Raw genomic sequence first — 24,546 nt, 5'->3', positions numbered from 1 at the left:
CTACAAAAAAACATGGTTTTGACAACCATGGTTATCAAAATCCATAGTTAAACCATGGTTAGTGTAGTGAAACCATGTTTTTTGCTGATAGTAATTATACACCTTTGCAACAATAAAACCATGGTTAATTTTTTTAAGGGCACTTTAAGTTAGGGTTTGAAGTTTGTTTCTTTGAGTTGTAATTTGCTTGTAAAACATATACATTTTTACCACAAGGAATACATTTCTCAGTAACTATATCACTTACAAGAGGTGGAGTTTACAGTTTTTTTCAGTTATTGTTTTTTTTAACTTTTGGAATTTGTCTGCAGCTCAGAACCAAGACCTCTATCTTATGTGATAGAAAAGTGTCCATCTGACATTTAATAAAGAATCTTGGCAGATCTGGACCTTATCAGTAGGCCATCCGGGTATTTCTTTTCAACATATACTCCTCTATGTGTGTTGGATGATGCTTAGTCAGTTTAGTTCACAGTTAAAGAAACCCAGCCAACATACTGTACGTTTTATATTCATTTAACACATCAAAATAATAACTTCAGTATTTTTGTCAAGATTTAAAATAAGCAGAAATAGCTTATACAATCAATTTGAAGTGAAGACCAGATAAATTTGTGTGGCTCTGCATGGGCCCCATGAATGTTAGTCCTAAGTGGGTGCTGCTGAGTACAGTAAAGCTGATTTATTTACCATGTTTATTGCATCTTAAAAAGGCACTAATAACGGGGTGAAGGTGGCCTACAAACCACCAGCCTTATGTGGCCCACTTGAGTGAATACAGTGGGTAAGAATTGGGCCCCATTTAATCATTTCTTTATTGATTCCCATGGGTGAACTTAATGTGCTACTATGGACCATCCACTTTCAAACCTGTTATCCCAGCCAACCAAATACTAAAGTCAAAAGGCTATAAAGGCTTATGCTGTTGAAAGGCTTTTATCACTTAATCGTGGTCTGTGGTCAAAAATGCTGTGGTCAAACGTCGAATTGTATGGTGGTTGATGTAACTTGGTAACCAATTGAGCATCCAGTCACGAAACCTAATTATTATTCATCACCAATCCCGCAACATAGGATTTAATTGGCTCAGAATGCCGAATTTACCATTGAACCGCATTCATAGGGAAACTTTATATAACCTTTTTGTGTAAATCTAAGCTATGTATAAATGAAATCAGGCAATATCACATTACTTTAAACAATATTGAAAACAACAGACATATAAGGCACTACTTTTGTTTGTTTAATTTAATGTGTAATTTTACCATTAGCATAAATAGTTTTCCCTCTATATATCCTTATCTTGTTACTTTGTTTAGTTAACGTTATTTGTTTTCGTATTTGTTATGAGTTGTACATGTATCATGTAGGAATTATGCACACATTCTATATAAATAAATAACCTTGCTGCCCAAGTGAAATATGTTCAAGTTCATATGATGAAATTAGAGTTTGATTGGTTCGTTTACGTATGTGTTGAGAAAAACACCGCGTACCACGTGACAATTCAATACAGAATCCCACAAAGTAAGCATTTATACGGAAGCACAGAACAAGCTATAATTATAATCACATCGAAACAAAATAATACTACTAACAATACATTTATATGCAGGTGTCGTTAATTCGCAAAGTTACGTGCACTGTGCGCGTTTAACACACATCAAGAAAGCAGACATGCTGAGCCGGTATGCTCCGCCCATTTGGCCTCATCCTGTGTTCTCCTCTAGCGAGTTGCATTTGGGCAGCATTGCTGTGCACCTCTGCACTTCGCCTTGTATCCTACAAAGAGCGCCACCCATCTCCTCATATTTAAACTCCTGTCTCGATTCGCCGACACCTTTACATTTAGAAATTGGACTCGCATCCATCCATCAGCACCGCAGGAGTCCGAGCGTTTCAGCAGCCGGAACCGTGGGGCTTACAGGGACTAGGCAATGATTTCACTGGATCTTAATCTTAATTTATTTACCGGTGACCTTTCACTTTACCTCAAAAACCAAGTCAAAGTCGGGCTATTCGGCTCTGGGGTTGGACTATCTGTAGTGCTAGGTTTCAGCGCCGCCTATGCCTGCTACTACTTGATGTCTGTGGCCAAGGTAAGGTGACAGTTTTGCGGCGTTTATGATCAGAAAATAATCGCGTGTCACAGTTGCAGCGGTTGACAGCTCCAATCAGCGCCCGACAACTGCCGGCTAATGATGTCATAATGCAAGCGGATATTATTACGTCATTTCTGTTAATATGATTTAAATATAATGCGCTCTAGAATATGCATTAAAGCTTTAAAAAAAAAACACACATTGACATGAATGCAGTGGTGTGAGCAGTGCTGTATTTTTTTTATTTCAAATAAAGTACTTGAAATCCATGATCTGAGCAATGAATTAGGACATCGGGTTTTAATATCAAAGTCAAACTACCACAGTGATTGATTATTAAATGCATCTCAGCATTTTAGATCAATATGAGAAGAGAATAAATTATTAATAATGGATGGATACGACTGTTTAAAAAGTGTACTTATTCTTTACTGTCAAAGCCAAAGCATGCAACTAAACTAATTTAAATTAAAGTATATTGGAATTAGAACTAAGATTTTATTTAACAAATTTGCCAAAACTTTGTTATATTACATACAATTATTTTGGTATGATACATTTACATTGATACAATTTAATAAACATATAACAATGTTATTTATTTTAGTTTTTCATTAATATTTTAGACTATCAAAATTATAATTTTTTACACATGTTGTTCTGTAATGACATATGAGTTTTTTCTGTTTTGCACAGCTTTTAAATAGTCAGAATAAGGGTTAAGACACTGCACATATATTGCCCGTATCTGACATGCTCAGTTCTGCAGATGTTTTGGGAATTAGATGTGCTATATAAGGGAGATATAAAATTTGCAAGCTGGTTCCCCAAGACTGGAATTTAGAACCCCTGTCTCGGTTATAATTTTGCTTTCCAAGATAAAAACAATCCCCTGCTCTATATTTTACAGAAACCAATACTCATAGCTGGAGGAAACAAGTTTCATCAGTTCCTGAGGGACAATTGTCCTGTGGTGTCAGAGACTTACTTCCCCACGTTCTGGTGCTGGGAAAGCCGAATCCAAACGTTGCTCAGACCATTTGTGACTGCTAAACCGTGGGTCAGCTACAGAAAGTGAGCACATTTCCTTTACTGTAAAAGTGCTTTGAATGTGATCATTGTTTAACCTCCTATACTCAATAAATGCTTTCAGGGAAATGGACGGTTATTGATAATGGCTGATAATGGCTCTGCAGTCAGACTCAAGCTGTTTAAAAAGCTCAATGTCAGAGAAAGTGGTCAGATCATGCACATATTTTACATTTCAGCAACAATTGCTTTAAATTGTACCTACTTGAATCAGCATTTCAAATAAATGCGGATTTCACATTCAAGTTGAAGTTGCCATGTCCCTTCACCTAAAGCTATGTTTTGGCTTCATCTGCATATACAAGCACCCTTGGTAAATGATCAGAGAGCTTCTTTCAGCATTTATTTCATTGATTGGCTGATGTACTTAGATAGTACTTTTATCTTAAGAGGATGTCTGTTCTTAGCATAATGGGAGAAAATAGTGCTGCCTATATCATCTTCCCTGTTTTGATGACTGCACATTATTATAATCAATACGATGAGTAATAGTGCTGGTTTTAGTTGAACCTTATTTACGCAAGGGTGAATCTCACAAATTAATGTCTGGGTCATTATATATTGCAAGGACTATGTCTATATCAAGGGCTAAAACTATAAAGTGTTATAAACTAAAATTCCAGCACAGTATTTTGTAGAGATTGACAGATAGTTGATTTTACTGATACCGATTAACTAAGTTGGTCCCTGCTTGCCGATAACGATTAATCGACCGATGGTTTATGAATACTCCCACTGGTAACATTGAAATTACATAAATGTATATTATATTTGTAGTCTTGTACTTTATTTGCTTCTGTTTTTAGATTTAATGATCATCTAATCAAAATAACAAAAGATGTATTGCAGTGATGATAAAAACTGAAGAACTGATTTCAGATTTTGATTAGTTGGATATGTTAACATAGCCGACAGCTATAGTTCACGTTCTCTCGTTATTAACTTAAAATATGAATAAATCATGGATAAAAGTAACCAGCTGGATATAAACTAATGCTAATCCAGTGTTGAGGAAAGTTTTAAAAGTAATGCATTACAATATTAAGTTACTCCCCAAAATGTAACTAATTGCGTTACTTAGTTACATTTTTTAGAAATTGCATATATCATCACAAAAATGTTGAGCTCTGGTCTGCCATCTTTAGTCTGGCTCCGCCCTTCTACGTGCTTCCGCTTAATTTTCATTTCGCTTCAGTACTACGTCTGGGACTGCTGTGTAGAGTTTTGTTTTCTCCTGCAAAAATCTGCAGGTCCAATCAGCGGTGGCTAAGAACGATGACGTTGAGGTCGTGCGTCAGTTTGAGTTGTAGTTCAGTAATGGCTGCGGAGAAAGACGTGAGAAAAGCTATTCGGTCCGTTGTTGCAAAACTGCCAAATATACAGAAGTTAAAGCCGGAGCAAGAACCAGGTTTGCTAAGTTTGGTTGGTCTGATTATTCATACTTGTTGTTTCCGGACGGTTTCGGTGCATGATATATGTCACGACCACACGTTAGCGATCGCCTATGGCAGATCCTGAGTGACTCTGGGCAGATCCAATAGTTTTAAACTTCAACAGAGGACCCTCCTTAACGGAAGTAACGCTTTGCAATGGAGCCTGGCCAGACTCTCTGTACAAATGAAGTGTACGAGAGTCTGGTTGGACCCGGCTATGCCATTTCAGTTTCTGACTCAAACAGTCCCCACACAAGCATGTATGCATAGAAGGTATATAATATGACTAGTTTAATTCAGTACATAATTTTTTTTAATCGAATTAATTAAACTAAAAAAGTAACTTGCATTGCTTTTTCAAAAAGTAACTCAAATATAAATGTGTACATTTATAAGATAATGCGTTACTTTACTCGTTACTTTAGAAAAGTAATATTATAACGTACTGCATGTTACTTGTAATACGTTACGACCCAACACTGTGCAAATCAATGGTAATAATCATGACATTAAACATTATATATATGTATTTTGTGTAAACGTTTGAGGTACCACTAATATTAGTGTTCTGTCAGCTTTGATGACAAACTTCTTGTTTCTCTGCTAATGCAGCATCTATTTAGCAAATTAATTACTTTATAATGATCTGAAGCAACGGACACAGCTCGGAAAAACTATCGGCATGCTTTTTTTGCAGATAGCGACTGTTCCACCAATTAACTATTAGTGCCGATTAATCGCCAAAACCGATTAATCGGTCTACCATTTTGTATAGTTGTTGAGAAAACTCGCTAGATATGCTAGGTGTATTGCACATATGAAATATACAAAGGGAAAGTATGACAACAACTAGTTTATATTATTTTGCATTACAGTAGGCTGCAAACAAATATGGTCTTTTAACATGCCTTTATATTTCAAAATATTACAAATATATCATTACAAAATATATATTTTTATTCTGAAAACATTCTTGAGAGAAATTACCAGTTTTTACAATGAAATAGTTTTGTATATTCAATACAGTCGTTGCCTGGCATATACTGTAGGGTTATAACCATAATTTATTGATTAAGTTTAAATAGATTTAATGTTGCAGTATACGCCTCATTAGACCAATTTAGAGAAACTGGCCACTGTGCATTTCACTGTGCAGAGACGATGATGCAGATCAACAACAGCGTTCACATTGTGTCAAACTCATCACCTGAATTGCTTTTAATGAGATTGGAATCAATACCTAATCCTTTGCCTCCGTCTCTATAAGCGGAGCGAGAGACGTGAATGTGGTGGAGTGGTAAATCTGCTTATGGATCCTGGGCGTTCTGCACGGAATGATTAAGGACAGAGTGTTTTAAGTCAAGGGCATCTTTGACCGTCCCAGCAGCTGCGCATTCCCATTAGGAAGAAAGGGTGTGATGCATACTGGGACACACTGAATGCTCTTGTGTATGGTGTCATCCACTAGAGCCCAATGGCAGCTCTGACATCGCCAGCAAGCTTCAATGCCAAGTAGTCTGGTGTGAAATTGAAGCATCTGTTTTGGAAACAGAACCTCCTGGGAATGCAGATACCAAACAGAAGACCACAATCAAAGAGAAACAAATATTTGAGCATTTTCAAATACAAAAATGTGTGATGTTCTGATGTTGTATCAGAAACTGCATTCAGTACATAATAAGTAGTTCACTTACAATAGAAGACTTTTTTGAAAGTGTAACAAAGACTTAGGCTAAGCATAGCATGTGTTACCATGAGAAAGAATTAAACCAAATGCTTCAATTTCACTGTAACCCCCCCTCCCCCTCGGAATGCATTGCTTCAATGACTTTCATTGTAAGGGCATTACTGTAGTGTGAGCTTGTTTTTACAAACACAGGATTATTGTCACAGATGTTGTCAGTAGAGGTTAACTTGCTCAAACCCAGTTGAACTTCTCTGTGTGACGCAAGACATGCTGCAGATGTATTTGTGAAATAGATTGGTATAGCTATGTGTTGTGCCAGTCTGTCACTGTCTGGTGTTTGCAAGACGGTATTTGCATGTCTATAAAAAACCTGCCCACATTCAGAGGCCAGGCTTGGTGGTGCAGACAGCAGACAGATTCGATCTACAGTGTATTTTTAATGACTCGACTGAAATTACATACCACACATGTAGCTTTGCATGGAAGATCCTGAGAAAACGGGTTTGGGGTAAAGATCTCAGTTTCAGTGGTGTGATAACACAAGATTGAATCTTTCTGGAGGAATCCGCTGTTTCCAGCAGAGTCATGGTGAGGCCAAATAAAACATCAGATGAGAATATGAATGTTTTTAGATGTTTGTGAAATCTGTCAATTCGGTAATCCAATAATGATATTTAATGTCAAATATACTTCATCATCATGGCTCATTGCTTTTATTTGAAGAAGAAATGAACAGCACTATGATAAAATACACCGACGGTGGCGGCTGGTGACTGCTCTTCCGAGGGGCGCAAATTCAAAATAAGTGTTTAGAGTGTTGTGTGTTGCTCGTGTTTTCAAAATATGTGTTTGTTGCGTCATATGAACATTCATCACATGTTTTGTCAAAATAAGTGCCTGCTGCACACTTGTCAAAACCGTTTATGATAAAAGAAGCGCTCGTATTCAAAAATACTCGCAAGACACTCCCTTAACACTAAACTCTGATTACGCATGAGATTATGCGAGTATCTGGCAAACGCAAGAGTCTCTTTTATCATAAACTCTTAAGACGCGTCTGCAGCAGGCACTTATATTGATATGACACGTGATGCACATTCACTCGACGCGCCAAACACAAATTTTTAATTGACGAACCACACACATGACTGTATACATACATTGTGATTGTGATGAACTTTGCATCGTGCGCCCTTGAAAAAGAAGTCACCGGCTGCCACTGATATACACAAATGTTCATTAAATAGTAACATTTGAGGAGCTCATATCAAAAAGTATGACATGTTTTCTTGTAAATTATCCTTTTTTTATCACTTTTTTCTCTATTATAGCATAAGGGTGGACTAAGGGGATTTTAAGCGAAGGCATTTGATGAAAGTATAATACGTGCTGAGAGCATTTAGTTAATATCTGTCATGATCTTGTTCTGTTTTCCAGCCTTATACTTTTATTTTGAAATTTTGTTCTTTCTGTTATGTTTTGTAGTCCCTTGTAGTTCTTTTATTTCATTGGTCTTAGTGTTGATTGTTTCCCAGTTGGGTCTCGTTTCCTTGTGTATAAATAGCCCTAGTGTTTCAGTTATCAGTTTGTCCTTTGTCAGTTGTTGTACAGTTGGTTTAGTAACTGTAATTTATTTGTGTTCCTTGGATTCGCTGTACCTAGTTTTATGTATATTAAAGTCACCATGATGAAATGAAAAACTGTAATTTGTTTTGAAATATTGTGGAATTTTGTTTTACAAATGATGACTTATCTGTGAGCTTCATTATAAAAAAATCATGTTCCCTGATAATCTTTAATCAAAAACGCAAATCTCCTCCCCTCCTCAAAACGATCTCTCTTAACTTCCGGTCATATGGTATGGCAAGTGGGCGGGGTCAGGTAGAAGATCTCTGCGAATAGCAGTTAGCATCACAACCCAACTTCAAATGATCCAATCAGATCTTGAGAGTCAAATTCAAATCCAGCCCTGCCTTATTTCATTTGAAAAGCCAGTTTTACTTGGATATACGTCATCACTGGGAAAATAAGGCAATCGCTACTTCCGTTTCATGGCGACTTTAAAGGTGGGGTGCATGATCTCTGAAAGCCAATGTTGACATTTGAAATCATCTAAATAAACACGCCCCTACCCAAACAGAATCTGGACCTTCTTTTGATAGACCCGCCCCACCCATATCCAACCCTGGCAATGATGTCGGTTAGTAGACACACCCCTTACTGCTGATTGGCTACAAGTGTGTTTTGGTACTCGACCCGACTCCCTTTTCCAAAGTTATTTTCAAAAATCATGCACCTACGTGTATGGATTTGTTGCCTCTGCCTGACCCCTTATCTACGTTATAGTATTAGTTAATATCATTATCTCATTATTGATGGATGTGGCATTTAATGGCTTTTGCATCTGAACACCTCAGTTCTTAATATAATTTAGCTGTTGATAAAAGATACTCACCTGACATCCACTCAAAAGTACTGTGGTGGTACCATGGTGTAGTGACACCTTTAAAAATGTATGTCTTTGCATTTAGAAAATCGTGTGGCATTTTGAATACAGATAAAAATTTTGAAACCCAATGGTTTTAGTCTAGGCTTAAAGCTAGTCCTAGACTAAAACACATTTGAGCTGTCTCAAATGAAAACAACTTGCACCTATATAGATCTTAAAATATGCCATTGTTTTGTCAAAAATGCTTAATTTTCTTAAAGTTTAGATAAGCCTTGTCTGTAAAACCAGGTCAATATGTTATAAAAATGAGATAGGTTTGATCTGGTTTTAATTAAACAAAAGATAGACTGTTCAGAATAAACCAAAAATTTATTGTGACAATATCTGGTCATCAAATGTAATGTTAATTTAATAAACAATAACTTTTAATTTGACACACGCACACACACATAATAATAACTTTTGATTTCATTGTGCAAATTTTTGGAGACCCTGTAATATGAATGATTCTGCACTGTGTTATTTACATGGTACTGTAAGATGTAATATATGACAAACTGTATGTCCAAATACCGTGTTACTTTTTGTTCTTGTAGTTAGAGCCCTTCAATTTCTCTCTTTGTGGAATTTATAAGTACTTAATCTTGTATTAACACTCACAGTTCACTCACTAAATGTTCCTTTTGCTAAATTAAGCTGTTTCTCTCTGTTCTGGGTTCGGTGTATGTGTGTGTGTCCGGCAGTGAGCTCATTAGAGCACCAGATGGAGGCCAGATCTCTCTGGATTGGTTTGATAATGATGACAGCTTGTCCCACCCGGACCCGTCCACCCGGCCCACCGTGCTGCTGCTCCCGGGACTAACAGGCACAAGCCGCGAATCCTACATTCTACATATGGTACAGCAGAGTCGGGATCTGGGCTTCAGGTGAGCAGCCTTATCCAAATTTTAACACTTTCTTGTTAATGGGAAGTTAATGGATTTGCCCGGGTCAGGAGATGCTCAACATTTTAATTTGTCCAGTAAGGGTTAATATTTCCTGATGAACACTTAACTATAAGCTTGTATTTGTTAAAGGTATAGCAGAAGATTTTCCCAAATATTTCTTGTTGTAATACAATTCGTAGACATTTATTCTCTTGCGAACCTTAGACATTTTGAAAAAAACACGGTGAGAACGCAAGCCTCAATAAATGGTTGAAGCCGTAGCCCACCACACATATTCACCTGAAAGTGTGCATGTGCAAAAAGCGAACCTAGGGATGAGCACACGTCAACATATCATCAGAATGATTGACAACTGGGATGACCAATAGTCTTGATGATCCACCTGGAAAAAGAAAATCTTCCGCTATACCTTTAACATCAGTAAATGCCTTTGCTACCATGAACTAACTTTGGACAATATAGTTTTTCAGCATTTATTAATTTTTTGTTAATGCTAATAATGCCAATACAATTGTTCATATCAGTTAATTGTGCATTAACGCATTTGCGTTATAACTTAAAATTTTAAAAATGTATTAGTAAATGCTGAAATGAACATGAACTATGGTAAAGTGTTACTTTTTTGGTATAAGTTTAGCTATTATCAGCTATATTAAATATTGACCTTCGATTTAAAGGGATAGTTCACCCAAAAATGAAAAATCAGAACATTTCTTTGTTCTGCTGAACACAAAGGAAGATATTTTAAGCAATGTTTGTAACCAAACCGTTTTTGAGCATCACTGATTTCCCTAGTATGGAAGTCAATGGTGTTCCTGTTTCCTGCTTGATTATTAATATCTTCCTTTGTGTTCAGCAAAAAAAATATTAAATATTATATTGTTAGTAAATATTAACAGAATTTTCATTTTCATCTATTTAAAGTCTACTGCATCTGTAGTCACCTTCAAAACCAATATATTTTCCATTGAATGTGCACAATTAATTCTGTAAGATTTATTAAGGGTTAAACTGATGCTGTAAGCTGTACAGCACACCTGCATCAGTTATGTGTAGATCAAAGTTTAAAGTATGCCTTACAAAACCTCTGTAACACCACATTCTGCCAGGTGTGAAACTAGATGCTGTCACTCTATGGACTGAGAGACACTTCAATGAAGAGCTGAGCTCTGTATTAAACCCCATAGGGATGCAGAGACGGGCACTTTTAAGGCCACTGTCAGGAAGTCATTCTTCTAAAACTCAAGAGGCGTGAGGCCACAATAGCTCACTCAGCATCTTTTTGCTCTGGCCCGTGTCCTCTGCTTAATTAATTGCAGCTTTGCAGCTTACCTAAGACCAACTTTCCGTGCCGCAGCAAAAAAGGCCCGGTTGCTGAAGTAACAGTGACGTCTGTTAGTGGATGTAATCTCTGTTTTGCAACTAAATGTGTACGCTTTGTATTTTTAACCATTTGAAACTAAATTTGTACACTGATCCAGGGTGTTCTGTTACCTTAACATGTCTCTGAAAGTGATCATTCCTAAATGGAAAGTTTCCCAAAAAATGAAAATTCTGTCATCATTTACTCACCCTCATGTTGTTACAAACCTATTTACAAACCTAAATTTCTTTGTTCTGCTGAATACAAAGGAAGATATGTTGAACAATGTTTGTAACCAAACAATTTTTAAGCACCAGCTTCATTCCAAATATCTTCCTTTCTGTTCAGCAGAACAAAGAAATGAATACAGGTTTGTAACAACATGAGTCTTAATTCAAAATATTGGAGCATTTTTTCCCTGCCCCCCTCTCGGGTTGCCAGACACATACAGGAACGCGAATATTTATCTGCTCATTTTTACATTTGCAACCTTTTTTATTTTTCTATATTTTATAACATAAATGTTTTATCTTTTTTATTTTAAAGGGGACATTTTATGGAAATCTGACTTTTTCCATGTTTAAGTGCTATAGTCCCCAGTGCTTCTATCAACATAGAAAAGGTTAAAAAGAACAACCTAGAAACTTAGCTTTAGTAAACTATTCTCTGCAAGCATGTGAAAAATAGGTCATTGAAATTTGGCTACTCTTGTGATGTCAGAAGGGGATAATACCGCCCCTTCATCTGCACTATCCAACCACAGCACTGCAATTTAGTGCAGATATAAACTCATTTGCATTTTAAAGGACACACCCAAAAACTATACCTACAAAGTGGCAATTTTAACATGCTATAATAAATTATCTATGTGTTACTTTGAGCTAAAACTTCATACAAAGTTATTTGACATCTTAAAAAAGTTTTGTAAAATGTCCGCTTTAACTCAATCTTTGACTCATTTCAGAGGTTGCGTCCACCGAAGGTTACATTTATGGGCCAATGCTGTCTTATTTTAGCAACCTTGATAACTGGCAACTGAACTGTCAAAATAAACTATTGGGGAAATTGGCAGTGGGCAGGATCACACAAACCAAAACAAAAACAGACTTTCTAACATGGAAGGCACATTTCAAAAAGAAATTAACTAGCTACAGCATTGTTTTTCAGAGAAATCGATTTGTGAACTCACATATATTAACTCACACACAAACAATAAACAAACAAACAAACAAAACGGAAAAAAAAACGTTTCATCCTATCTATATTTTAACTCTTAAAAATTGGAATTTTCCTACAAATTTTTTTTGGCAAAAAGCTGAAAATAATAAATGTTTTGTGAAGGAGTTTTGTTAGAGATCAGATTTAGAACGATTATCAACGTACACGGAGTGTAAAAATAAATAATTTTTTGCTTTAGTTTTTTATAAATTGGGTAGGTGCTCCATCTAGTGGATAATCGGTATTACAGATAGCCATAAAACGGAACCTGTTTTTTTCAGGCAAATGTTTCCTCTTAATTGACAAGATAAGTCGTCAATGGCGGGGAAAGAGTTAATACATGTTGGATATGAGAATAAATCCAGAGAGGTTCAGTAAGGTGGTTGATTGTTATTAAAAAGGCAATTTAGTGCTGATATTCAATAATAATTTTGTGCTATTCAAACTCATGATAACATGGCAGTTCACCTATTGGTTCACTGATGATTTATTATAATTTACTCTGCTGTTGCTCAACCCTGTACACAAACTTCAAACCTCAAATTTCCATGCAACAGAAAAGAAATGGATATGAGACCATGTGATTTATGCATAAACAGCCAGGAACAGATTAAAATGTGTGTTTTTCTCGATTGCTCATGTGACCTGAGAAAGCCAAACTTCTGCGGAGAAGAACGACAAGGATCATTAAATGATAACATTTTGTGTGAACTGTTTCTTTAAGTTTACTGCTTACAGAAAAACATAACACAGTATGAGAAAATACATTACTAAATACTGTGTTTGTGTAGAGTTGACTTCCTGTAAGGATGATCATTTTAAGAGCAGAAAAGGCTCTTAAAGTTGACAGATAAGCCAGCCAGGGTTACAAGAACTACTGGTCCTCCAGGAATGCAGTTTGACTGTACTTATATGGCCCTTACATGTTACATGCAGTGTATGATATCTCAGGTATTGTTCTTATCAACTGAACACATACGGTACTGTAATGAGTCTAGAAGTTATGTGCTAGTACAGGCACCTCAAATATACAAAGTTTTATTCAGCATTAGAATTGAAAACAGTTTTGCACATTTAGTGTTTGGTAATGTATTTGGCTAGATATCTGCTTAGAAAAAAGTTTAATTTGAATTACAGGCACTTATTAAGTCAATCATCACTTTCAACTATATTATTCATATTTATTATTTATTTAGTTAAATAAAAAAGGCCACAGGAAGTCACCCTGCATTTAACAGCCATTCCATAACAGCCTATCAGATTTTAGAGTTACAGTAATAGTATGAAAGCAAATAAATTTATAATGTGGAGTTGAGTAAAGTGACATGCATGCGTCAACAGCCAGACTATCACCAGGTGTAGAACTGATATTATGTGAAAAAGACAAAACTACAGCTGTGTGACCGGACTCAGGACATCATAGACTAAACAATGATTTCCATATTATACCAGAAATCAATGAGAGGTTTTCTGTCAAAAATTGAAGCTGACCTCGCAGCATGAACTCTAAACAAATCCAGCCAATGGAAATATTTAGATAGACTCGAGGTCATCAGAATTTACATAGAGACCCTCAAATATCACGTAGGACTAACAGGAAAACTTTTTGTTTGAAATTATATTGTTATATTTTCTCATGGTCAAAAAATGTACAGTTTTTTTTTTTCAAATGTTTAATGAAAATCCTTATCCAGTAATTACAAATGATTGGGACTGCATCATTCTTATATATTTTTATGAAGTCAGAATCTATTTTTATATGCAAATATGCTGGATTAATGCCATTCCATATGCACGTGACTTTCTTTCTTAAGCTGAACACAAACAAGTAATTTGAAAATAAATGTAATTTCATCCTCATATGGGTGTCTGTTGAAGCCCCAAAGCATATAAATCAATCATTAAAGTTAACCAAAGGACTCCAGTGGGCTCATATACGTCTTCTGAAGCGAAACAATAGGTTTGTGAGGAAAAAGCTATTAATGTTTTAAAATGGCGGCACGTCATTAGTTTGCAGCAGGGGCAGTTTTGTTGTTTCATACCTTTTTTCACAAAACATCCAAAAAGCAATGACATTAACCAGTTAGTTGACATGTCACAATATTTGAATTTACAACTCAAATGCAAACTCTCATTTTTGAGTCGAACTGTTCCTTTAACCAATTTCGAATTCAATGCATACTGTGTCGTTCCTCTGAATTCTGTTCTCTGCTTTTCAGATGTGTTGTATTCAACAACAGAGGTGTATCTGGTGAAAAGTTATTGGTAAGGATAATCTTAACTTCCTTTCTATGTGTTAATCTCTAGAATAATTGCATTTTTACAAATTTACATTTCATGGTACTTTGTGAGGTTTGACCTCAGTTTGAGCTTTTATACTCAAGACTTTGACACAGGTGCCACACACCGCTGTCAGCATGAATATTAACAAATGCATGAATCATTGTCCTAGTAGTTATGTAATATTTGTTATGCAAAACACCCTGTACACTAGAGCGTGTAGATGAAAAACGTTTTGCTTCCCCCTGAGTCGTGAACTTCTTTGAAATTCAGATGATGGTGTTTTCCTATACAGAGGTTTAAAATCTTTTGTTACCATCTTAATATCAGGCTATTCATACATTGGTAAAGCCTGAATCACCTGTGAATGTGTCATTGAAAATTTGGTAGATGAGGATTTATTCTGATCTGGACCTTCTGCCAATGACCTTGCCTAATAGAATTTCAAGGTCAACAGATCAGAAATTATATTTTTGTATTTAAAGGTACATATTAAGCAATTTTATTCCTGACTCGCTCTCTTTAGCAGCAAAAATGTTTTGTGTCCTAAGAAAATATGATTTGACACTATTCGGACAACATGCGCTTTACATCATGTTACCTTTGATATAACCTTATAATAAATAATATTATTTGATATTGTGTTCACTGCTCTGAAATAAGAACTTAGACAGAATAATCAAAATCAAACAAAAAAGTTAAGACTATTACATTTATGCATTTGTATATAAAGTGTATTTACATTTTCTTTTCACTGTACTATAGACGCCTAGGACTTATTGTGCGGCCAACACAGAGGATCTGGAGATGGTGATTGAACACGTCCACCGGACTATTGACACAGCTCCGCTCATGGCAGCTGGGGTTTCTATGGGCGGGTGAGAGCATGCATGCACATGCGCACACACACACACACACGGGCACACACACACGTTGGCATATGTGGTTTACAGGGACAATTCCATAAACGCAATGCATTTTATACTGTACAAACTGTATATTTTAATCCCCTAACCTACCCCAGTCACCCCAACCATCACAAAAACCTGTTGGCAGTTTTGATCTATCAAAAAGTACCATTTAGTACGTTTTTTAAGCGGTTCAGTTTACTGGGACACTTAAAGGTGGGGTGCATGATCTCTGAAAGCCAATGTTGATATTTAAAATCATCTAAACAATCACACCCCTATACCTCAATAAAATCTTAACCTTATTTTGAAAGACCTGCCCCACACATACGCAACCCAGACAACGATGTTGGTTAGTAGACACGCCCCTTACAGCTGATTGGCAACAAGTGTGTTTTGGTACTCGGCCCGACTCCCTTTTACAAAGTTTTTTTTTTCCAAAAATCATGCACCCCGCCTTTAAACCATGTTTATAGCATAATAAATGTCATTATACACTATTTATGTCCCCGTAAACCACATATGCCAACACACACACACAAAGTTTTTACAGCCTTTAAATAGGAGTTTAGCTGCTATAATCACTTTCTCAAGCCCCATTTTTCACTTTACAAATCTGTATAATGAATGTAACCGAGTTCATTGATTTAGGATTGATCTCCCAATGCAATACCATGTGACCCTGGACCACAAAAGCAGTATATATTTGCAGCAAAAGCCAAAAATACAATGTGTTGATCAAAGTTGTCTATTTTTTTTGTTGTTGCCAAAAATCATTAGGATATTACATAAAGGTCATGTTCCTTGAAGATATTTTATACATTTATATCAAAACTTTTATTTTTGTGAGTAGATACAGCTGCTTAGCCAGGATTACGTTTGCGGAACTTTAAAGGCATTTTCTTAATATTTAGTTTTTTTGCACCCTTAAATTCCAGATTTTCAAATAGTTGTATCTCAGTCATATATTGTCCTATCCTAACCATCCTATCCTAAGCTTATTTATTCACTTTCGTGTGATGCATAAATCTCAATTTCCAAAAATTTACCCTTGTGACTGGTTTTGTGGTCCAGGGTCCCAAATATGAATCTCAAGAGACAATAAAATACACTGAGGTCTCCCTATGTTTATCCTTGTTACAGGTGAACTTATTTAATCTTGTATATTTCTATCATGAATTTGGCATACAAAGCCACTTACAATACATTCAATTTATATTTTTTTATCATGATGTTTGATCAAACCCATGACCTTTGTGTTGCTAACACAATGCTCTATCCATTGAGACACAAACAGGATTTAATTTTAAATGAAGGATGAAACATTGCGATTTCCATAATAAGAATCATAGTTTTATATAACATAATTATATAATGTAAAAATGTTTGTTCATTTACTGTATTTTTTATAAATGCTCTGTTCTTGATCTTATCTCCTTATCATCTGATACAAACGAGAAACTTCAGCTCAAACGCTTCATTAAAGTTGAAAGTTCTACTTCTTTACCTCTGTCAAGATAAACCTTGAGTCAGCAACTTGCTGCTTTAATCCTCTCAGTCGCAGATGGAAAAACAGGGTCAGCTTCAAACAGCTTATTCCCCAAAATGCGCTACCCATAGGTGTTTCAATACATAACATGCATGTTCGAAAATATTTAGTAATTAAACGTGTTACTCATGGGTCACCCTGCAGGATGATGCTGGCAAACTACCTGGGGCGGAAAGGGGATGAGACGCGTCTGAAGGGCGTGGTGGTTTTTTCGGCTGGCTGGGATGTTTTTGAGTGCACAGCTTCTCTGGAGAAACCCCTGGACCGGTTCCTCTTTAACTCCTACCTCACCAGCTGCCTGCAGGCTTCTGTGGATCGGTCAGTGGGGGTCATGGGATAAGGATAAGCCCAGCTTAATTTCTATAGTTTAGTGTGTTTAGCAGCACGGCACAGGACTTTGTCCCTGCCTGTTCCTATTTTCGGGTCTGTTACCAAAAATGCCAAGTAAGATTACGGTGCCAGTTACATTTTGTGCTGAAGTGCAGAGAGTTTCAGGACACAGGACATGAAGTCCTTGAATACAGTTTGTTCACTGTTAAGTGTATTGATTTATTTTGGTTATACTGTAATTAACTATTAAAGAACTGCATCGTTTGAGTTAATTCAACTTAAAAAATATTAGTAAACTGTGTGGTGGTTTCCCGGACCAGGATTAGCTTAATCCAGGACAAGGCCTTAGTTTAATTAGGGAATATAACTAGTTTTAACAAACATGCCTCACTAAAAACATTACCTGTGTGCATTTTGAGGTAAAACAAACAGCACTGATGTATTTTAAGATATGTCAGTGCAAGTTGTTTTCAGTTTGGAGAGCTCTTAAAAGTGTTTAAGTCTAGGACTAGTCTAATCCCTGTCCGGGAAACCGCCCCTGTATGTTTAATTAACTCAAAATGTTAAGGCAACCATGTAACTTACTTTTTTTGTTGAACCAACTTTTTATAGTGTATACATTGCTAATAAATAACAAATTCATCATATTAGCATGATACAGTACTCCAAGGTACTTTAAAATACGTTGTGGTAGTATGATTTTATTATTAATGCCTTGCTTAAGTAATGATGACATATTGGCTGGTTACAATAATAAATAGACTAAGATAAATATTGAATTAAGCCTAAATTGCAATTTAAATTAAATTTCAAACCTTATCTTTTCTTTCCTTTTTGCAGTCACAGACCTATTCTCGAAAAGAAATACGACATAGACCATGTGATGAAGGTGTGTCATTCAATCTGAGTTAGACCATATACAGTCTTCTGTTATTGTTATTATTCATCGCTGCATGTGCATTATCCTTTTCACAGGCTAAAACGATCCGTGAGTTCGATGAACGTTTCACATCCATTATGTTCGGTTATCCTTCCAATGACGACTACTATCTAGACGCCAGCCCCATTCACAAGCTCAAGTCCGTGCAGGTGCCAATGCTATGCCTCAATGCAGCCGACGACGTCTTTTCACCCAATCACGGTGAGTTTTGACATTCATTTTGCGCCAATTCAGAATCCCGTAGTGGTTACATTTATGCATTTGACAGAATATATTGCAGATGAGTGATTCTCACGAAATCCAGATTTAGAAGGTATCCAGCATTAGAATTTTTAGCCAATTTTTTTGCACATTTAAGATCAAGGTCTGAATTTACTATAACCATCATTTTTAGAGGATTTAAATTTTTTTCCTATAGAATTATTTACATTTTTTAGATTATCATTATCAAAATTATCATTGCCGCAACATGATATTACATTAAATATATGCATTTACAAACTCATGTTTCGGTAATGAGAACTTAAAAATTGTCTAGTTACTATGACAAACAAAATTTCAACTTTAATCTGGAGTGAAAAAAATAAGAACTGCTTACCTGGTAGCCATCTTGAGTGTCACAGTCAATTATGTCCCTTACAACAATTTTTTTTATTGTTAGTTCCTTGAGGGCTTAAACAATGATTGAAAATTGTTGCGGAGGATGAGAAAATTGGTCTTAGACACATTTATATTCCTTATTATTGTCTCTACATTTACCAATGATCACCAAATGATTTACATGTTTCCTTACAGTAAATGTTTATAGAATAACATGCACTGAAGCTTTTTATTTTTTAGATTTTTTAATTATAAATATTTTCATGTCAAAGAACCCAAATCCAGTCATGGACACGTTGCGGTAATGAAAAATTTCCCCTTAAATGTGGAAAAAACAACAAAATTGGTTTGTATGATGTCATTTCAAATAATGTGCAAAATATAACATGAAAAGATGTTTGTAACTGTATGCTTCTTATTTTGAAACTCTTCCTTTGCATTTCCTTTTTTTTCACGACACCACATAAGTCTAATTTTGTGAGAATCACCCAGATTAGTTTAATAGTATATCTGTATCTTGAGAAGTGAACCTATGTGTTGCTAACGTAGTGCTTTACAAGTTACCACCTACAGGAACAGTAATAAACTTCATGTGAAATGTCTCTTCGGCCAAAAACAGTCTTTCCTTTTTTCAGCCAATAACAGTTTGTCTTTTTTAGCCTTTCCAGTGGAGGCTGTGAAGCAGAACCCCAATCTTGCTCTCCTCATCACCTGCCACGGCGGTCATATCGGTTTTCTGGAGGGTCTGTGGCCTCGGCAGAGCACCTACATGGATCGAGTTTTCCGGCAGTTTACTAAGGCCGTCTTTGAAAACAGCAGCAGTCTAAATGATCTCTACTGACGCTCTCCAACCATTCCCTCTACAGCCATGAGCAAAAAATTCCTGATCCATTTCCAAAATGAAGGACACAGGTTTACTTAAAGGCCAGGATTGTTTCTTTTTTGTCATTTGGTTTTATATTAGTAAGCACATCTCTTTGATTTTACATTCATGGAAACGAAAAGCTTCTCTGGCTTTCACCTGTTCCATCCAGCCATTGGTGCACTTACTTCTTTCTTAATTCATATGTGAGTTTTATGCGTGTGTGTATTGACTCATGTTTATGTTTGAATATTTTATATAGTATTATATAGAGGTTTTATTATTGAGCGCATGATAAACATTAGTCTGAAACACTGAATTATACTATTCAGCATCAGACATGACTTGACAACACCTTTCTTATGAAATATCTATTTGAGGAACAACAAATAGTGGTTTACAGGTTCTGGTCATATTATTAGAATATAATCAAAAAGTTGATTTATTTCACTAATTCCATTCAAAAAGTGAAACTTGTATATTATATTCATTCATTACATACAGACAGATATATTTCAAAGTTTTTATGTCTTAATTTTGATGATTATAACTGACAACTAAGGAAAATCCGAATATTACTTAAGACCAATCCAAAGAAAGGATTTTTAGAGATCTTGGCCAACTGAAAAGTACGAACATGAAAAGTGTGAGCATGTATAGCACTCAATACTTAGTTGGGGCTCCTTTTGCTTGAATTACTGCAGCAATGCGGCATGGCATGGAGTCTATCAGTCTGTGGCACTGCTCAGGTGTTATGAGCCCAGGTTGCTCTGATAGTGGCCTTCAGCTCTTCTGCATTGTTGGGTCTGGCATATCGCATCTTCCTCTTCACAATACCCCATAGATTTTCAGGTGAGTTTCCTGGCCAATTAAGAACAGGGATACCATGGTTTTTAAACCAGGTACTGGTAGCTTTGGCACTGTGTGCAGGTGCCAAGTCCTGTTGGAAAATGAAATCTGCATCTCCATATAGTTGGTCAGCTGCAGGAAGCATGAAGTGCTCTAAAACTTCCTGGTATATGGCTGTGTTGACCTTGGACCTCAGAAAACACGGTGGACCAACACCAGCAGATGACATGGTACCCCAAACCATCACTGAATGTGGAAACTTTACACTGGACCTCAAGCAACGTGGATTGTGTGCCTCTCCTCTCTTCCTCCAGACTCTGAATGCAAAATTTACTTTCATCAGAGAACATAACTTTGGACCACTCAGCAGCAGTCCAGTCCTTTTTGTCTTTAGCCCAGACAAGACGCGGTCTGTTGTTCAAGAATGGCTTGACAGAAGGAATGCGACAGCTGAAACCCAGGTCTTGCATATGTCTGTGCATAGTGGTTCTTGAAGCACTGACTCCAGCTACAGTCCACTCTGCATCCCCACATTTTTAAATGGGTTTTGTTTCACAATCCTCTCCAGGGTGCGGTTATCCATATTGCTTGTACACCTTTTTTCTACCACATCTTTTCCTTCCCTTCGCCTCTCTATTAATCTGGTTGAACACAGAGCTCTGTAAACAGCCAGCCTCTTGTGTCTTGTCCTCCTTGTGTCAATGGTCGTCTTTTGGACAACTGTCAAGTCATGAGTCTTCCCCATGATTATTTAGCCTACAGAACTAGACTGAGAGTAGCCTGTTCCAACCAGACTCTCGTTCATTCATTTCATTTGTACAGAGAGTCTGGCCACGCTCCATTGCAAAGCGTTACTTCCGTTAAGGAGGGTCCATTGTTGAAGTTTAAAACTATTGGATCTGCCCAGAGTCACTCAGGATCTGCCAAAGCCAATTGCTAACGTGTGGTCGTGACGTATATCATGCACTGAAACCGGACCGAAACAACAAGTCAGAATAATCAGACAAACAAAACTTAGCAAACCTGGTTTTTGCTCCGGCTTTAACTTGTGTATATTCGGCAGTTTTGCAACAACGGACCGAATAGCTTTTCTCACGTCTTTCTCCGCTGCCATTACTGAACTACAACTCAAACTGACGCACGACCTCAACGTCATCGTTCTTAGCCACCCCCATCTGTTCGCTGATTGGTCCTGCAGATTTTTGCAGGAGAAAACGAAACTCTATAGAGCCATCCCAGACGTACTGCTGAAGCGAAATGAAAATTAGGTGGAAGCACTTAGGAGGGCGGAGCCAGGCTACACTGAGAGACCATTTAAAGGCCTTCGCAGGTGTTTTGGGTTAATTAGCTGATTAGAGTGTGGCACCAGGTGTCTTCAATATTGAACCTTTTGACAATATTCAAATTTTTTGAAATACTGAATTTGGGATTTTCCTTAGTTGTCAGTTATAATCATCAAAAGTAAAAGAAATAAACATTATAAAGTGAAATAAGTTTCAACTTTTTGATGATATAATATAATTATATGACCTGTGTAGTCAATGAACTTATGAATCAGGTGAATCTCACAAAAAAAGAATGTCAGAGTCAGACCAAAATAAAAACAAACATAAATTTTTTCATAATAAAAATGCAGCCGATTCCATTGCAGTTATTAGACGCCAAATTCACATTACCATAATGTAAAAAGAAAACAATTAAAACGGTAACTGTAAACTGTTACATAAAATAGCACTTAATATTATACAAATTGAGATTTGTTGTTTTGCACATAACAATATATGTAGTTGAAATTATGCAACTGCTTCAAGCATTGTAATATTTTAAGTAAATAACGAAAAAAAAAAAAAAATATATATATATATATAATATGTGTGTGTGGTCCTAAAAACAGACCACATTTCTGTTTTAAAAATATTATGAATATAAAAATTATAAATAACTTAGATTAATTTTTGGATGAAATCTGGCTTGGACATTTTCTTTATAAGACTTCTTATACTACTGTAGTTTTAAGATGATTGTAGGCAGGAGGTCATTCAAGCGTTTTGGGCAAATAATAATAATATTCTTATCCATACAGTGAAATCCAGCCTGATCTCACCAGAATTTTTGAATATTTTACGAAGTTGGCTAATCCATATTTGTGTAAGTGAATTGTAAAAAACAGACAGTAATAAAACACCAAAGGAACGGGGCGAAAGCAAATCGTACGAAAACTTACGAATGTGGTTGTACTATTTAATACAAATTAGCCACCTTGTAAAATCTGTATGAATTCCTGTAAGATCATGTTGGTGAAATCATGTTTCTCCGCACATTTACCTCAGTATGTAAACTTTATTCACAGTATGTCAAACTATGTCAGTGAGCAGTTATCTTCACTCATTTATTTTTGTTTGTTGCACTATGACCTTATCTGTATGCTCCTTACAGTGTTAAAAAAAGAAGATGTATCTATTTTTTTTTTTTTTTTTTTGGGTAAGGCCAGTTTAACATGGATTCATTTTTATGAATTTGTATTAACTCAATGACACATTTTTTTTTTATGCATCTAAGATGTCAACATTATGTTAGCTCTCAAAGACTAACCAGCTCACCTCACTTCCTCTGTTTTGTGTTTGTGTTTCCTGTTAGTTGTTATTTTAAGGCAAGGAAAGATCCTATCTGCCGCATCTCAGTGTATTTTATTTTGTTAAGAATGTACCGCATGCACTTTTTTGTCATTCGCTACTGTCACATTCGACACTGACTAGTTCAATAGTTGTAAATGAATCACAATTTTTGGCTAGGAATGTGAAAATTGCACTATTTTAGTTTATCCCATGTAGCCCTATAAACTGGACGAAAATGACTTGAGCTACTGCTTGTCTACAATGTTGAGCGCTAAACAAACCTCCGCTTGCTTCAAATTGCTTTAAAAATGGCTCTTTATGTGATAGTGCCATAAAATCCAACTGCTCCTTAAATTATATATGAAAAAAAATGAATATAACAGGAGCAGTCATTATTTATGTGAGAATGTGCAGGATGTATGCTGTTGTAAAGAATAATCTGTACATAGGGATTTTCATGAATGAATGTTATGATAGACATAGTTGTTGACCCCCCCCCCCCCGCCATGTGTTGTATTGACCTTTGTCTGTCCTAATGAAGGTGCTGCTTCATATTATGCTTCTAACTGTCAACGCTTTTAGGAGCAAAAGAGCTCCTGTGGATTTGCCTTTTCTCTCTTCTCCCTGCCTATCCTGTTTCTCAGTAGCATGTGTCACTGTTCTAAGTGTCTTGAGTAACTGTACAAACATGCATAGCATAACCTGTAGCACAACAGACATATTTTTCCATGAAAATGTCTTTCCTTTTATAAATTTATAAAAGGATCGTGTACTTAACATGTGCAGCAATAAGATTTTAATACAAGATAGTCTACTGGATGTAGAAGAAATATATGCACATGTACTTGTATGGATTATAAGTGCAATTGTGGTCTTAAATAAATTATGGAATTTAACAGCACAGTTTCACTTTGTAAATATGTTTGTGTGTATTGAATATCAGCACAACATTTGTTTGGCTGTATAGGTAATGGCATAAATGTGCTTATACAGTATAAACAGCTTTATAAACAAGATGTTATGTAAGTGATATTGAAAAAAAACAGGGTGATCAGGATGTTTTGCAATAACAAATGGGTGTATGTAAATATCCCAGTTATTCCATGACCACTTGCCACACAAGTATAGGAGTGACCTTTTGTGAGTATACATCACAGTAATGCAAAAAAAGCCCTTTATATATAATATTTTATAATTTTTCAGTTTTCTATTTTTTCTTTTTACCTCATATCTTATAGCCTATGTCTTCTTCCTGTTTGTTCTAAAGTTATTATGTTAACATACTAAATAAATATATAAATATAGCACACACACACACACACACA

At 36.0% G+C, this 24,546-nt stretch overlaps 1 protein-coding gene across 1 annotated transcript; it reads left to right on the top strand.

The window, feature by feature from the left end:
• Nucleotides 1-1,727: 1,727 nt before the first annotated feature.
• abhd3 (abhydrolase domain containing 3, phospholipase) lies at nt 1,728-24,127 on the top strand. The gene is made up of 9 exons (XM_065268075.2): nt 1,728-2,099; nt 3,013-3,176; nt 9,504-9,686; nt 14,508-14,553; nt 15,334-15,446; nt 17,170-17,343; nt 18,196-18,244; nt 18,331-18,496; nt 19,555-24,127. The coding sequence occupies exons 1-9, from the start codon at nt 1,938-1,940 to the stop codon at nt 19,734-19,736; spliced, it is 1,239 nt and encodes a 412-aa protein (XP_065124147.1). The 5' UTR covers nt 1,728-1,937; the 3' UTR covers nt 19,737-24,127.
• Nucleotides 24,128-24,546: the final 419 nt, after the last annotated feature.

This window comes from Paramisgurnus dabryanus, chromosome 6, assembly GCF_030506205.2.
Source record: "Paramisgurnus dabryanus chromosome 6, PD_genome_1.1, whole genome shotgun sequence".
Classification (NCBI taxonomy): Eukaryota; Metazoa; Chordata; class Actinopteri; order Cypriniformes; family Cobitidae; genus Paramisgurnus; species Paramisgurnus dabryanus.
The sequence above is the reverse complement of the archived record's forward strand: the minus strand, read 5'-3'. Positions and strand labels throughout refer to the sequence as shown.